Source organism: Mustelus asterias, chromosome 2, assembly GCF_964213995.1.
Source record: "Mustelus asterias chromosome 2, sMusAst1.hap1.1, whole genome shotgun sequence".
In the NCBI taxonomy this organism is placed as follows: Eukaryota; Metazoa; Chordata; class Chondrichthyes; order Carcharhiniformes; family Triakidae; genus Mustelus; species Mustelus asterias.
This window is the reverse complement of record NC_135802.1, coordinates 46,678,269-46,696,386: the sequence shown is the minus strand read 5'-3', so window position 1 is coordinate 46,696,386 and position 18,118 is coordinate 46,678,269. Positions and strand designations below refer to the sequence as shown.

Here is an 18,118-nt window from a genome sequence, read left to right as displayed (position 1 = left end):
GGTGGGAGGGGGGGCATTATGGGCTCCAATTATATTTGAAGTTGTTACATTTCAGATTCTTAAATTAATTCACAAATTAACTCACAAAACAATTTAAAACCTTTTGCACTACAGTTAATTTAGTTCAAAATACTGTACGTGTTAAATATAATAGTGATGTGATCGATATATCTACTTGAGGAGAACTTACTCATGACTTTTCCCACTCAAAAGTCATCCAGTTAAACATTTTTGTGCAGTGCTAACACACAAGTGGCTATGACGTTTGCTGCTTATATCCAATTGACCTGTATCTTTTCGTTCCTAATAACTGATGGAGGAAGGAGGGATGATTCTTCTGTTTACAGCTACAAGATTTTAAGCATGCTATTTACGTCAGGTGGAGAATTACCATTCTTAAGTTATCTCTTTTTTATATCAATTCCTTGCCTTAATTTAGTCATGTTTTATACCCTTATGTTAACATCATTTATGTGACTAATTGCTTTCAATGCAAGATTATTTTAATTTTTTTCACCAACAGTAATGGAATAATTGCTTTTCTTATCCACCTGTTAATCTCAAAGAATAAACAAATACTTAACAACTGCCTACCCATATTTTGGCCAATGTTACAAGCCTTTTAACAGAAAAAAAATGATAATCCCTCGGAAGTTATTAATGTTTAAGTTAACAAAGGTTCTCCCTGTGCAGTAGAAATGGTAAAAATGGATGAATACTAGGATTTATCAGAAAAGCTATGAGTTATTTGCATTGCAAAAACTAAATAAAGGCACCTGCTTTTAAACTGCATTCTCCAAATGCTGAACTCAGCATAGTTTAGACTGGCTGACTAGTCAACTACTCAGTAGTGCATTTCTTTCTTTTCAATCCAAAGCCTCTATTGTCTATCCCCTAATTACAGTTCTTATCTTGCTGTTGTCATTAAATAACAACCACTTCGAAAGCATTGTTATTTTTTTCCAAAGCATTTTAGTTCACAGCATAGTTATGTAACACTAATACAAAATCAAAGGCTACTGAAGCATGTTTTCATATTTATTTCCTGCTGCTTTTACAAGTTAAGTGACTTTACATTAACATTTCCAAAATGCTTTTCTCAATTGCAGCTTGAAATGCCATAGCAAAGGGACATATTCTATGTTCAATGCATCCCAATGGTGCAATCAAGACTCAGTACACAATTCTGAGAGAATACATTAAATGAATGTGTTATGTTTATACACCACTCTCTGCTGACAGTAGGGCAGCTCCAAACAGTTTTTATTTTGAATTTGGATAGCAAATATTGCGGGCATGTTCACATTCAATTAAAAAATAATGTTGCCAAGCACGACAGACAAGATGAGCACGAGGGCTGATATGATAGTTATGGCTCTGAACAAAATGATAATTTATTTTGTTTCCACATGTGCTCTGCTATGCTATTTAACCTATAAAAGATAAATGTCAAAGACAAACATGATCAACTGCTAAATCTTCACTGAATTTCATCCCAACCTAATAGTTTGCATCGCTGACACACCCATCTGAACATGGACTAAATCTGAAAATGTTAATTGTTGCACTAGCAAATACAGACTTGATTCAATATCTCATAGAATGGGACAAGAGCTAAATACTTTAACAGATCTTACAGGCCTAAAGAAAGGTCATTGATCTGAATTTTGTCTCCAAGGATGTAGCCTTTTGTATTCTCTGCTATTATTTTCTGTTGATATTTCTGATTATGTGGGGTCTAGTTAGGTACATAGGCCCTAGGCATAGGCAGAAGAATATTCTACTCTCCATCTACAGTACAGAACTGGCCAGAAAAAAATTGATGTGAAAGGGATGTATTGTGACAAATCTAGGGTACTTAAAAGTGTTCAGCAACCTCAAGATTCTGAATCCAGTCTTGTATATGAAGCCTGAAGGAATGGGTGGAGACTTGGAAAAAGTGACAATCAGAGAGATCTGTTGCTCTGCTAATTAATAAAAATTAATTTAACTTAAATCCAAAACAAAGAGGACCCTCAGTTTCAGAGATTGTTATGTTTAGGTGAAAACAGAAGGAATTGAGAAAGACTGTTCAAGTTCTTAATGTATAAAATACACAAAAGTTGACATGAATATAAACATTCAGAGAGGGGAGAGTTAGTTAGGATGAATAAAACCACATCCAGGAACACAAACTTGATCCAATCAACAAACTGTCTAACTATTTCATCATTAGGTCTGCTATCAAACATTCAGTGAGAAGTTCCCTTGCTATGAGAACTGTCCTAAATGCTATTGAATGTCAAGGGAAGATGGTTGGAATATGTTATGTGAAGATGGTCATTGTTTGGCACTTCTGTGGCACGAGTGTTACTTGCTACTTATCAGCCCAGGCGTGGGTATTGTCCAGGTCTTGCTGCGTTTGGGTACAGACTGCTTCAGTATCTGAGGAGTTGCAAATGGTGCTGAACATTGTGCAAACATCAGCCAACATTCCCACTTCTGACATTATAATGGAGGGAAGGTCATTGATGAAGCAGCTGGAGGTACCTGTGGCTAGGGTGCTCCCTAGACTGAGAAACCAATTGGGGAAAAAAAAACTTGCGAACTTTGTTATTAGTGTCTAGGTCAGACATTTTTCAGTAAGTGCATTAAACAATAAAACACCACCTATGCTCATTGAAAGAATGCTAGAGGGGTATGGGCGTGCACAGCAACAGAAGGGTAAGGGTTGTAATATGGGAGGTGTTCATCTAGTTAATCTGGTTTACTAGTGGAATCTATGATGTAAGTGTTTCAGGGACTAGACAGTAAATTTCATACAAGGAGACACTTCATGCAATGGTATCTGGATAATTTACTAAGCAACAAAAGAAGACAATCAGTACACAAGTTTAGATGGTTTTTGCTTCACTCTACAGTGAACTCTATAGAAGACTCATGAAGTCACTTCACTTCTCTTCCTATATCTTCCTGAAATCTGTGCAACAAACATCTTTTCTCTTTTTTAAGCCTCTGAAGCCAGGGCCTCTTCTTTTGTTCTGATGTTGCTGGTGTGCTTTGATTTTGTTATTTCATCTATCAATACTTACATTAACTGATCAATCACAGTCATGAGCCATGGTCACAACAGAATATGCTTCACACCTAAACAACTCATTGTCAACTTGTTCCTGCATAGCTATTTGTCAGGCTTGATGACCCATATAATTCATTTAATTTTAGCCTCAAAGTCCATTGATCTATACATTTCATATTCTTTAATCACAACTGATAACATAGTTTGGACATCTGTCCTTTACTTCTTTTTTTCCATCACATTACCAGTTCACACCACCAATCCTTGTTCCAGAGTGATTCTGATTTAACTCAAGTCACACAGACAATATTTCCTCACACATCTAAAATTAACCATTCATCTACCAAGAGTTCATATAAAATGCAAAATACATATGAAAATAACTCGTATCATCCATAGCACACAATACAAAAATGCAAAGAGTATGAAAAGATTAACATGTCCTACAATGATAGGAACACTGTAAAAAAAAACTGTAACTGTCTTTTACATCCATAATGCAAGATTGGAAGAATTCGATAAATAGAGGTCGAAGAGAACCTTTGTGGAAGACCAAGGAAGTGTAAGTGTCATAGAAATGTATAAAACATTTATGGCACAAAATGAGCCAATCGGTGAATTGTGTCTGTGGCAGGCAAAAATGAGCTATCCAGCTAACCCCAGTGACCTTAGTCTGTAGCCCTGCATAGAACATAGAACAGTACAGCACAGAACAGGCCCTTCGGCCCACGATGTTGTGCCGACCTTCATCTGAAACCAAGATCAAGCTATCCCACTCCCTACCATCCTGGTGTGCTCCATGTGCCTATCCAATAACCGCTTAAATGTTCCTAAAGTGTCTGACTCCACTATCACTGCAGGCAGTCCATTCCACACCCCAACCACTCTCTGCGTGAAGAACCTACCTCTGATATCCTTCCTATATCTCCCACCACGAACCCTATAGTTATGCCCCCTTGTAATAGCTCCATCCACCCGAGGAAATAGTCTTTGAACGTTCACTCGATCTATCCCCTTCATCATTTTATAAACCTCTATTAAGTCTCCCCTCAATCTCCTCCGCTCCAGAGAGAACAGCCCCAGCTCCCTCAACCTTTCCTCATAAGACCGACACTCCAAATCAGGCAGCATCCTGGTAAATCTCCTCTGCACTCTTTCCAGCGCTTCCACATCCTTCTTATAGTGAGGTGACCAGAACTGCACGCAATATTCCAAATGCGGTCTCACCAAGGTCCTGTACAGTTGCAGCATAACCCCACGGCTCTTAAACTCCAACCCCCTGTTAATAAAAGCTAACACACTATATGCCTTCTTCACAGCTCTATCCACTTGAGTGGCAACCTTTAGAGATCTGTGGATATGGACCCCAAGATCTCTCTGTTCCTCCACAGTCTTCAGAACCCTACCTTTGACCCTGTAATCCACATTTAAATTAGTCCTACCAAAATGAATCACCTCACATTTATCAGGGTTAAACTCCATTTGCCATTTTTCAGCCCAGCTTTGCATCCTATCTATGTCTCTTTGCAGCCTACAACAGCCCTCCACCTCATCCACTACTCCACCAATCTTGGTGTCATCTGCAAATTTACTGATCCACCCTTCAGCCCCCTCCTCTAAGTCATTAATAAAAATCACAAAGAGCAGAGGACCAAGCACCGATCCCTGCGGCACTCCGCTAGCAACCTGCCTCCAGTCCGAAAATTTTCCATCCATCACCACCCTCTGTCTTCGATCAGATAGCCAGTTACCTATCCAATCGGCCAACTTTCCCTCTATCCCACACCTCCTTACTTTCATCATAAGCCGACCATGGGGGACCTTATCAAACGCCTTACTAAAATCCATGTATATGACATCAACCGCCCTACCTTCATCAACACACTTAGTTACCTCCTCAAAAAATTCTATCAAATTTGTGAGGCACGATTTGCCCTTCACAAATCCGTGCTGACTATCCCGGATTAATCCGCATCTTTCTAAATGGTCATAAATCCCATCCCTAAGGACCTTTTCCATCAATTTACCAACCACCGAAGTCAGACTAACCGGTCTATAATTACCAGGGTCATTTCTATTCCCTTTCTTAAACAGAGGAACAACATTTGCCACTCTCCAGTCCTCTGGCACCATCCCCGTGGACAGCGAGGACCCAAAGATCAAAGCCAAAGGCTCTGCAATCTCATCCCTTGCCTCCCAAAGAATCCTAGGATACATTTCATCAGGCCCAGGGGACTTATCGACCTTCAGTTTATTCAAAACTGCCAATACATCCTCCCTCCGAACATCTATTTCCTCCAGCCTATTAGCCTGTAACACCTTCTCTTCCTCAAAAACATGGCCCCTCTCCTTGGTGAACACTGAAGAAAAGTATTCATTCATCACCTCGCCTATCTCTACTGATTCCATACACAAGTTCCCACCACTGTCCTTGACCGGCCCTAACCTCACCCTGGTCATTCTTTTATTCCTCACATAAGAGTAAAAAGCCTTGGGGTTTTCCTTGATCCGACCCACCAAAGACTTCTCATGTCCCCTCCTAGCTCTCCTCAGCCCCTTTTTCAGCTCATTCCTTGCTAACTTGTAACCCTCAATCGAGCCATCCGAACCTTGTTTCCTCATCCCTACATAAGCTTCCCTCTTCCTTTTCACAAGACATTCCACCTCTTTTGTGAACCACGGTTCCCTCACTCGGCCATTTCCTCCCTGCCTGACAGGGACATACCTATCAAGGACACCCAGTATTTGTTCCTTGAAAAAGTTCCACTTTTCATCAGTGCCTTTCCCTGACAGTTTCTGTTCCCATCTTATGCCCCCTAATTCTTGCCTAATCGCATCATAATTACCTCTCCCCCAATTGTAAGCCTTGTCCTGCCGTCCGGCCCTATCCCTCTCCATTGCAATAACAAAAGACACCGAATTGTGGTCACTATCTCCAAAGTTCTCTCCCACAACCAAATCTAACACTTGGCCCGGTTCATTTCCCAGTACCAAATCCAATGTGGCCTCACCCCTTGTCGGCCTATCCACATATTGTGTCAGGAAACCCTCCTGCACACACTGCACAAAAAGTGCCCCATCCAAACTATTTGACCTACAAAGGCTCCAATCAATATTTGGAAAGTTAAAGTCCCATGATAGCTTACAGCACTCCGAGTGCATTTCCAAGTAATTTTTATATGCGATGAGGGTTTCTTCCTCTTTCACCCTTTCAGGCAGTGTATCTCAAACTCCCACAAGCATCTAGATGAAAAAAGTTCTCAACTCCCTGCTAATCCTTCTGCCAATTACGTCAGCTCTTTTCTCTCCTTATAGATGCTGCCAGACCTGCTGAGATTTACCAGCATTTTTTCTTCTGACTTTAGAATTGTGGCCCTGGTCACTGATTTCTCTGTTAAAGGGAAATAAGGTTTGTCATCAACGTAATGTTTCTAGCCAATGATTCGTAACTTCTCCCTTTCTTGTGTATGTATTCGTTGTGAAAACCATAGAAGTTTCTAACATACAATCAGGTCCATTGCATCTCATGCAACTCTTTGCCAAAGCAATACAAATCTAAATCCACTGTCCTGTTTTTTTCCTCTGTTTCAAATCCTAGCCCACAACTCTCTGAAAGATGCAATGGTCTCTGTCTCAGTCCAACCTGTTGTAAATATTTTATGCGTGTGAAGCAATTTATTCTAAATCCTTCTGAGTCACATTGAATTCTGATTTTATATTGATTATCTTTATTGTTGCTACCTTCCCAAAGGGAGGAAATAACACTTCCCCATTCAGTCTGTGGAAACCTTTCACATCACAGTTTTAAAGGCATCATTTACTCTAAAATTTCTTTGCTTCAGTGAAAATACTCCTAGTAACACAAATCTCTCCTCATTACTATAGTTTCTCATCCTTAGAATCACTTTGGCAAATGTATTTATTCCGCATTGAAAATTCTGTTGTCTTTTCTGCTGCCTTTATCTACTTTCACTTTCAGGGAATTAGGCACTTGATCCCTTCGGTCTTGTTATATATCCATACCCAACAGCATATTTCCATGAGTGCTGATTCCTAATCCTAAATTGTCCTCCAATTAGTCCACGTTTATCCACATTAAGTTGCATGCACTGTCTTTTAGTCCAGTCATTTGTGGTCCTATCACATCATCTGACTCAGACTCAAGGCCAAATAATGTACTATTTTGTCTCGAAATAAAGAAAAACAAAACAAAAAATCCACTAGAATGATCCTGCTAAAATGGCACATGACAATTGCCCTGATATCAAGATTTTACAACGGCAGTAAAAAAAACAGTATCTCCTTTTATACTTTTAGTTTGGCGATATTGATTGGGAAAATTTCGAAAGTAATTGCAGTATGCCTGGATAATATGAAATCTACTGTACTTCATTTAATAGCAGGGCTTTACCGTTGTCACTACCCTGAGGAAGCTGCGATTGTGACATTCTTACAGCAATTATAGATGACTGGGGAGTAATGGCTCGGGGAGATAACCTTATATCCTATCTTACTTTTCCAGATAGGATGCTGTGTTCCTTCTAAATGCCGTTTGGAGCACGTGGGAAATTAATTAACTTACAATTTAGATCTAACTTAAATAGAATACTAAATACTTAAATCAGAATACTAAAACTACCCACGTATCTGAAACAAACAATATTGCTTCCGACAGAGGAGGCAGACTATATAAGTGCCACACGGTTACAGTAGAGGGTGCTCTTTTGAAGTTACAGATGAAGTGCATTGCTCTGTCAGTGTGGTCGAAGTTGTTCGTGAATGTAACATTGGAAAAGGTTTAACTTCTCACTGCTGACAGTTCTCGCTTTAATATGAGTAAATTATATTAATACAATATAGGTCGCGCGATATAAGGAAGGAAGGCAACTCTTCAAGTATCGTTAATTCAGTGTGGAAAATAAATACAAAACGCCCGTTTCGGGTTGAAGCAGATTGCACAGCTGAGCAGTAGATTCACCAAGAATGAATTAGCGAATTACTCAAATCGTTCAAGTGAATTTGCTTTGGACAAATAACCAACACGATTTATCTGTTAGCAAATTGCATGTTTCATGTACATCCCGTGTTTAATCTAAACTTTATAAAAATTAGGGGTGCGAAAGTAAAGGAAGCGAGCGTTAGAATGAACTCTGTTAGATGCCAGTTCTATTCTGACCCAGATACTGTTTAAGTTGGAAATAGCAGCAGCGTCAGTGCGTACCTCCTGAGTTGGGAGGTTGGGCGCACGAAGTGCAATAGGCAGCGAGTCGAAAATAAAACACACATGCAGTTGGTGTTTTTTATGGTACATATGATTGAGTAACCCAAACAGTAGCAAGGAGGGACGAGATACACTGGCTCGCAGATGCAGAGGTGGAAGGGGGGTGTCATTTCCCGAGGTTAATTGGAACTTTTTTTGGGGGTAAACATGGACAGCTCTCTCCAGATGATAAAATCTGTGTGTTGCGGGGGGCGGGGGGGAGATACTGTGGCTTTTGAGGGGGGGGGGGGGGAGTGGAGTACGCTAACTATTCCCTCTGAGTGATAAAGTCTGGCTGTGTGTGTGTGTGTGTGTGTGGGGTGGGGGGTATACACTGACTGCTCACTCCAGATGATAAAGTCTGTGTGTGTGTGTGTGTGTGTGTGTGGGGTGGGGGGGGGGGCGTACAGTGTGGGGGTTTGGGGGAATACACTCTTCCCTCCAGATGATAAAGTCTGTGTCTGTGTGTGGGGGGTACACTCTTCCCTCCAGATGATAAAGTCTGTCTCTTGGCTGTGAGTGTGTGTTTGGGGGGGGGGGGGGGGGCTGGGTGGTACACTGTGTGGGGGTTTGGGGGGAATACACTGACTGTTCCCTCCAGATAAAGTCTGCCTCTGGCTGTGAGCTGCACTCACAGTGTGGAGATTTGGGGAAGAACACTTCCGGTTAGACACACACACACACATCCACACACACTATGAGCTCTCGCTCGAGTGGAGCAGCAGCAGCAGTAGCTGCAAAGTGAAGCCATCAGCCTCACATCTCCCTCGCTGCTCCTGAGTGAAGCCAACAAGCCCGGGACATTGGCTGCTGTAATTTAGCACCGGGCTGGCTCCCTCTCAACGCCTGGGTCAACCTTATTTGCTCGCCGTCCCTTTCCGCGGCGGCAGTGGCCGGAGTTGCCCTGTGAAGTGTTTATTTTTGAAGTGACTGGAAGTGTTTGCTTCATATTTAGAGGAGGAAAGAAACAAGCACTCGAGATCTTGACTCGGCAAGTGTGAACTTGTGGGCGATCATCATGGCGGGTGTGAGGAAAGCCGGCTTTCTGGGCGCTGGACTCTGCTTCTTGGTAACCCTGGGAAACCTGGTGCAGCACAGCCGGGCAAGGCAAGGCGAGCACAGCCGGGAAGCTGCTGGTAAGAGGAGCGCTGCGAGCCGGGCTCAGTCCAGCCCGCTCTGCACATTCCCAGATGGGAACACAAATAAAAGACCGCGGGCTGTCAACTTTTAAAGTTTGTCCCTTCGCTTTTTGTTTTGTTTGTCTTTTTAAAGTCTCTGACAATCTGCAGACAGACAGGAGTTTCCCTTACATAAGCACTTTGGTTTTTTTTTAAATTTGAGATGGGAGCACTTTTTAAATGCTTTGCTTTCATCCAGATGCATTCCTTTTGTATATCGACTGCGTCTGGGAGCCGGAGCTGGAGGAATTTACTGAGGTTCAGGAAAGTTAAATGCTCCATTTAAGATCAGACGGACACTATTACTTAACAGTGTGTGTGTGTGGATCTGCACAGAAATTCTGGCCACATTGGAAAGCAGGGAGGTTGTTATTGAAATGCACGTTACATTATATTTGTCTAGAGATGGGAGGGTGTACCTTTCACTCCCAGTCACTGTGGGGCCAGTGGTCAGTGTTTTTATCAGCCTGTCCCATGTCCATGTGGAAGCTTTACTTTCAGCAAGAAGCTGCACCTTTCTGGCTGATAAATGCAGTTAAAATCTCACCCACTGGCCGTTTGTTTACTCCTGCCATATACCGGCGAAATCGGGTTTGTGTTCGCTTTTAGACAGTTTGCTTCCCATTGCAAAGAAGATTGTTAGGACTGGAGGTTAGAATAAAATGCTCCCCCCCCCCCCCCCCCACTCCCCACTTTACAGTCGACATGGACATGTGTACCCGCAGTTGGTAATGCATGAATTGCTGACCCAACTTGCTGAGGTACCTGTGGGAATAATGTCTTTGTTTTTGCTTGAACAGTTGCAATTGGAGTTTGAGGATGAATGTGGTTTTTTGACTCTGCAATGCCCGGAGAGTGGCTCTGAAGAGTTGGGTTAAAGTTCTGCTGGTGTTGAGCTGATTCTTAGTCATTGAGCCGCACTCAGTGCAGTGGCGGAGGTCTCTCAGCCAACACTCACTTTGGTAGTGATGGACGTTGAGATATGTTGCTGCTCATCAAGATCTCTGTGTGTTTCTCATTCACTCCTGTGCCTTTTTTTGTTTTTGACCAACCATCTTAGCAGCGACTGACTGAACCGTGACAAATATATTTATTGTTCATGCAAAAAAAAACTGTACCTCTGTCTGAGAGCTCTCATTTGATGAAGCAGATTTTTTTTCCCCCAGCCATTGCATTGCCAGAAATTTAACATAAAAAAGAGGGTCATTCGGTCCATCGAATATCCGAACAAATCCAAGTTTGTGTGTTGATTAGTCGCACTTTATTTTTTTTAAAAAAAGAATCATATCCTCATACTTAGCCCTGTGTTGCTCTTTTAGACTGACAACACAGGCAAGCTTTTGGTTTTTACGTACATGTATGAGACATGTATAAGAATTTACACTTGAGGTTATCACACTGCTGCAGGGTTTGCCCCCATGCAGAGCAGCGGGTAACTGGTAACCCTGCTGCCAAGTCCGTAAGTTTATGCTTTGCAACAGTTTGGCAACACCGGCAAGCCAAATAGACCCAAATGAACTCTTTACGATCATCGGCAGAATTAATAGAGCACGGACACAAATGGCCACAATAGAGTTTTAAATTGTTAAGGATATAATATTTGCATGTGAAATTGTTGGTGTGATGTTTTGGAAAGTTAATTACAGTCGAGTGAGGATAACGATCCCTGTCCTAAAACTTATCATCCGTTGTGTTGTGTTCCCTGCACCATATATTTGGGTTTCTATATTTGTGTTCCAGCTAATCTATTTGACAATGGTGTTTATACTAATAAAGATAAACAGGTAGCAGTGAAATGTATTTTCACATGTTATGTTGGCTGGGACTGGGATTGCTGCATTAAGTAATTGTTGATTGCTAATAAAGGCCTTTTTAAATGTAAGTCACCTGGGATGAGTCATCTTTGCTTAGTTCGGCCCTGAAGGGATTGAAAATATGCTTCTCGAAGAGTTTTATGCGGGGGTCAGTTAGTTCAGTTGGCTGCCTGGCCATTGCTTGGATCGGATTAATGCCAGCAGCAGGAGTTCGACCCCCGTTCCGGCTGAGATAGACCGGGGGTGGGGTACCTCCTCTCTCGTCTCTCCTCCTCCCTCTCTCTTGCCAGAGTAAAACATCACGGCACTTTGCTATGGTTCAGCAAATAATCACCAAGGACCTGCCTTCCGGTAGAGAATTCAAGAGGAAGAATTATTTATAACAATGGGAGTGAACCCACCCACCCACATTGGGCAAAAGATCAAAATAAGGTTTTAGCAGTTGGTTTGGTCGCCTGGGTTGGGTTTAGCTCGGATTGAATAATCATTGGTTTTATGGAACTCAGATGTGCATTGAGGATCGAGAAATAGATGCATGACTTGGAATCAGCAATGTGTATTAAATGAGTTCTTAGTTCCTCGAAGGGCTGTTATTGTTCTTGGAATACATTTCCCAGGTGTTTGCAAAATGGGATGATTGTGTCATAAACGATGTACATGTGTTACTGACAAATGGTGGCTTGTAAAATTTACTAACAAATTAAAATGGCATAGAGGAAGACGTTTGACAAATATTTGGGCTCCAGTAGCACCCAACACAATACAAACTTCCTGAATGGCCAATCTGGATTTTGAAACCTGCTCTTTGAAGTATACAGCTTGCCATAAGAGGTAGAAGGAGGTTGATCTTTTAATTTGGAATATCCATGTTAAACCTGCTGATATTATAGCCTAAAGTTTTGAGCAGATGGCGAACTGTATTGTCTGCGTGAAAATGTTGGCAGAGGCCAAATCCAGAAGTCCCACACCTGAACCCAGCCTCTGCCATTTTCACAGGGGATGGAGCAATGGTGATTGGTTATAAATCATGCATCCATGGTTCATGGAGGCAGCTGCCTCCACTCGTATGATTTTGGTGAGGTCGGTGTGTGAAACCCAAAGCATGCAGATTAGACCGGGTAGGAGCAGGGCTGAACCATATGGATTTATTTGGATAGCCAGTGAAACCTTTTGGGGAGGTAAGATACCCATTTGGATATGGACCAGGGCACCTTAATGAGAGTTCAGGTGCCCTTTGGGTTTTTAGAAGTAAACATCTTTGTGAGTAAAACATGCATAAAGTAATTGGAATTGTCAAGCTGCCCAAGAACTGTCAAACTGTCCAAGAACTGTTAAAGCTGTCAAGGAACTGTCAGTAACATAAGCTTATTTCAATAATTTCAATGTAATTAATATTTTTGTCAATGAGAATACATTTTTTAACTTGTGAAGTCATCAATAGACAACTTTATTTTACACCAGCATTGCTCCTGAGATTTGGGCCTGATGGATACTAGATAAGTTAACTTGGAGGGAGTATATTAATGACTTGGATGAGGGAAGTGAATGTACTATTGCCAAGTTTGCAGATGACACAAAAATAGGTGGGAAGGAAACTGGTGAGGATGACACAAAGCATCTACAGGGGGGGACAGACAGGGTCGGTGAATGGGTAAAAACTTGGCAGATGGAATATAATGCAGGAAAATGTGAAGTTATGCACTTTGATAGGAAGAATAAAGGAGTTAAGTATTATTTAACTTGAGAAAGACTGTGGGAAACTGCAGCACAGAGGGATTTGGGGGTCCTTGTTAATAAATCACAACATGTAGCATGCAAATTTAGCAGGTAACAGGTTACGCAAATGCAATGGAAAACAAGCTAGACAAGCTTAAAGCCTGACTCACTTTTTAAAGAGAACTGAGGGATTGCTGTGTACTCTGTTTCATGGAGAGATAGCTCACTCCTGCTTCACCGGACTGTGCCCTGCAACCAGAGGGCTTCTCAATCCACTGAATGGACCATACAATGGCCTCAGGCAAGACTAGGAGAGGTCTGCCTCCTAATCAACACCTCATGGTGCCTAGACGTAGCAACACTGGCGAGTTTCTGCTCCCCGGATCTAGAATACCTGACGCTAAAATGCTGCCCATACTACCTACTGTTATCCTGACAGTAGTTTACATCCCACCCCATGCGGACATGAAGATTGCACTGGACGAAATATACCCCACTACAAATAGCCTTGAGATGAAACATCCCGGGGCCTTCTTCATCGTGACCGGGGACTTCAATCAGGCCAAGCTCAAGAGCATTCTATCAAGATACCACCAACAAGTCTCCTGTTCCACCAGAGGCCCAAACATCCTAGACCATTGCTACAACAAATATCAAATATTCCTACCGATCTATCACCTGCCCACACTTTGGCAAATCAGACCACAAAGCTGTGCTCTTGCTCCCAGCTTGCAAGCAAAACTGAAACGGGAGAATCCATCAAAGAAAGTCATGCAATGTTAGTCTGAGGAATCGGATGATCTCCTGCGGGGCTGCTTCGAGACAATGGACTGGTCAGTATTTAAAAACTCTGCGACCAGCCTGAACGAGTACGCCACTATAGTAACTGACTTCATTAGATAGTGTGTAGAAGACTGTGTGCCAAAGCAGCAAATCAGTGTGTTTCCCAACTGGAAACCATGGATGAACAGGGATATGCACTGCTTGCTGAAGTCCAGGTCAAAGGCGTTCAAATCAGGTGACCCTGACCTGAAAGACAAGAAATACAAGAAAGCCAGATATGATCTAAAGAGATCCACCAAAGATGCCAAAAGACAGTACCAGACCAAGCTAGAGTCCCAGGCTAGCCACACCAACCCCAGCCAACTATGGCAAGGTCCGCAAGACATAACAGGCCACAAGATCAAGGCATAAAAAATCACCAGCACCAACGCACCCCTCCCTGATGAGCTCAATGCATTCTACGTCCGTTTTGATCAAGAGGCCAGTGAGAGCACGCCCTCCACCCCGGAAGCCACGGACAAACCTCTATCCGAGGTCACCATTGCAGACATCATAGAAGCCTTCTTGAAGGTCAACCCACGGAAAGCGACTGGCCCGGATATGGGTACCAGGACAAGCACTCCGATCCTGCGCGGACCAGCTGGCAGGGGTATCCGCAGCCATCTTCAACCTCTCTTTACAACAATCTGAGGTCCCTATTTGCTTCATACAAGACAACCATCATCCCAGTGCCAAAGAAAAGCCAGGCAGCGTACCTTAATGACTATCGGCCGGTGGCTCTGACATCCACCATTATGAAGTGCTTCAAAGATTAGTCATGGCACAAATCAATTCCGGCTCTATCTACTACAGTTCGCCTACCGCTGCAACAGGTCCACAGCAGATGCCATCTCCCTGGCCCTGCATTCAAGCCTGGAACACCTAGATAACAAGGACACCTATGTCAGACTCCTATTTATCAACTACAACTCAGCTTTCAAAACCAATATTCCTATGAAACTCATCTCCAAACTCTGTGGCCTGGGCCTCGGCTCCTGGCTCTGCGACTGGATCTTGAACTTGCTAACCCGCAGACCGCAATCAATAAGGATAGGCAGCAACACCTCCTCCATGATCACCTTCAACACCGGTGCCCCACAAGATTGTGTCACTGTTGGTGAGAGTCATAGCAGACATGCCAAATTTCTTTAGTCTTCTGAGAAAGTAGAGGCGTGGTGGGCTTTCTTAACTATACTGTCAGCATGGAGGGACAAATTTAGGCAGTTGGTGATCTGGACACCTAAAAGAGTATAGTAGGGGGTTGAGTACATGCACTATAGAAAGCATTCTTTCTGGTTATATCACAGCCTGCTCTGTCCAGGACCACAAGGAACTACAAAGGGTCATGAATGAAGCCAAGTCCATCACTCAAACCAGCCTCCCACCCACTGTCTACACTTCCCGCTGCCTCGGAAAAGCAGCCAGCAAAATTAAGGACTCCATGCACCCCGGACATTCCCTCTTCCGCCTTCTACCATTCGGAAAAAGATACAAAAATCTGAGGACATGTACCAGGTGACTCAAGAACAGCTTTTTCCCTGCTGCTGTCAGACTTTTGAATGGAATTTCCTTGCATTAAGTTCATCTTTTTCTACACCCTAGCTATGATTGTAACACTACATTCTGCATTCTCTCCTTTCCTTCTCTATGTACAGTATGCTTAGTCTGTGTAGCACGCAAGAAACAATACTTTTCACTGCATACTAATACATGTGACAATAATAAATCAATGTTGGCCTTTGTTTCAAAGGGAATGGAGTATAAAAATAAGGAAGTCTTGCTAAAACTATACAAGGCACAAGTTAGACCACACCTGGGAGACTGTGAATAGTTTTCGTCCACTTATCTAACGAAAGATATACTAGCATTGGAGGCAGTCCAAAGAAGGTACATTAGGTTGATCCCGGGTATGGAGGGATTTTCTTTTGGAGAGGCTAGGCAGCTTAGGTCTGTACTCATTGGAGTTCAGAAGAATGAGAGGGACCTTATTGAGGCATATAGGATTCTCAGGGGGTTTGACAGGGTGGATGCTGAAGGATGCTTCTTTAAGTTGGAGAGTCTAGGACCAGAGAGCATAATCTCAGAGTAAGGAGTCGCCCATTTAAAGAGATTTACTCAGAGGGTAGTGAATCTGTGGAATTCTGAAGAGCTGTGGGGGCTGGGTCATTAAGTATGTTCAAGGTTGAGATAGACAGATTTTTAATCAGTAAAGGAATTAATGGTTATGGGAATAAGCTGAGAAAGTGGATTTAAGGATTTTTTAAAAGGTTTTTTAAAATTTATTTATTAATGTCACAAATAGGCTTACATTAACACTGCAATGAAGTTACTATGAAAACCCCCTAGTTGCCACACTCCATTGCTTGGGTACACTGAGAGAGAATTTAACATGGCCAATGCACCTAACCTGCACATTTGTTGGACTGTGGGAGGAAACCGAGCACCTGGAGGAAACCCACGCAGACATGAGGAGAACATGCAGACTCTGCTCAGACAGCGACCCAAGCCGGGAATAGAACCCGAGTCTGGCAGTGCTAACCACTGTGCCACCGTGCCATATCAGATCAGCCATGATCTCATTGAATGGTGGAGCAGACTTGATGGGCCAAATGGCATACTTCTGCTCCTCCATCTTACGGTCTTATGGACAAAGGAGTGGTGGCTGAGTGGCATTAGTTGACATGAGGTGTCACTAAGTTGTCTTGGGGCTCTAAAGGGCTACGGCATGAGTTGGCATTGGAACTGAGGAACAATGGAGGGCAGTAAATGAGCATAGGCTGGCATGTGGTATATGAGGGCTAAGGGGATGTGTGTGTGGGGGGGGAGGTTGGGGGGCATATGAGCTATGAGAGGCCTTGGAGAATGGATAGCTCTGAGCAAGGAGATGTGAGGACCATCGGGATGTTGGGAGGTACAGTGAGGGCTGCTTTCACCCCTCCTCCAACCCTGGAATGAAAATCCAAACTTCTCGGCCTCCTTTTACCAGGCCTGGTTGACGGAGCCAGCAAATGTTCCCTCTCTACTCAGGAGCAAAAATCCTGAGAATCTACCCGATAATCTGCCAAAGAGAGAAAAAAACATGTAAATTGAAAAAAATATTATTTCAAATATTAAAACAATTCATTAGAAGGTGTGAGGATGGGTAAAATCCAAAGTATAATTTTTGCTTAAATTTGGTGGACTTTGGATTGTAATCCACAGTATCGAGTTGAGGTTTTATCATTCTGTTCCATCAAGGGATATGAAATGGGGTCACAACCGTGATTTGTCACTTGCAGAGTTGTCTGGCTGGGCTGGGCACGGTGGTTGTGAGGAAGTTGGAGACAAGAAAAACTAATCTACTCAATCCAGGTCATCCATATATATGTTGCAGTGTTGGTAATTAATCTGGAATTTGATGTTCGCCTAAACTTCATTTTGAAAACTAATTGTTAAAAACAAAAATCTCCAAAATAGCAATGTGAAACAACTATAAACAATATAGAAAAACAGCAACATTCCAATTGACATACTTATTATTATTATAGGGACAGCATGGTGGCACAGTGGTTAGCACTGCTACCTCACAGGTGCCAGGGTTCGATTCTGGCTTTGGGTGACTGTCTGTGTGGAGTTTGCACATTCTCCCTGGGTTTCCTCCGGTTTCCTCCTAAAGTCCAAAGATGTGTAGGTTAGGTGGATTGGCCATGCTAAATTGCCACTTAATGCCAAAAGATGTGCAGGTTAGGTGGATTGGCCATGCTAAATTGCTCCTTAATGCCAAAAGTTGTGTATGTTGGGTGGATTAGTTAATATAAATGCGCAGGGTTATGCGGTTAGGGCAGACTCGATTGGCTGAATAGCCTACTTCTGCACTGTAGGGATTCCACGTCCACAGTAGATTGAGATAAGAGCATGTTGGACAATACATTTTTCGGTTAGAAAGGCAATGTAATTATTCAGACCACTTATTCAAAAGATTCAATGCACATTTCATAAGTTTGGTAATCTTAATTACAACAATTTACATTCTTGCAGCTCTTTTCTAGTCTGGAAAAAGATCCACAAGATGCTTCAGAAGTGTAATCAAACCAACTCCTTCAAAATGAGCACTGTTATTTTGCAACATTACTTCCTATGTTGTTTAGTGCTGTGCAACATGAGTGAATATTATGTTGTAGTAAAACAAACTTTCACATTTTATTTTACTCCGGCATGTCTAATGTGTAGTTACTTACTTGTGACATTGGGTTACATTGAGTTACTAATTAACTCGTATATTGTTTCCCCC

At 42.5% G+C, this 18,118-nt stretch overlaps 1 protein-coding gene across 2 annotated transcripts in view; it reads left to right on the top strand.

Moving 5' to 3' along the window:
* Nucleotides 1-8,365: 8,365 nt before the first annotated feature.
* The window catches only part of plxdc2b (plexin domain containing 2b), a 404,160-nt gene continuing 394,407 nt past the window's right edge, over nucleotides 8,366-18,118 (top strand). The window contains exons 1-2 of one of the 2 annotated variants that reach the window (XM_078234670.1): nucleotides 8,366-8,457; nucleotides 9,274-9,454. In XM_078234670.1, the coding sequence (XP_078090796.1) occupies nucleotides 9,337-9,454 (118 nt within the window). In that variant the 5' untranslated portion in view covers nucleotides 8,366-8,457; nucleotides 9,274-9,336. Of the gene's footprint in view, nucleotides 8,458-8,999; nucleotides 9,455-18,118 lie in introns of those variants that run through there. The other variant, XM_078234661.1, reaches the window with a different exon arrangement.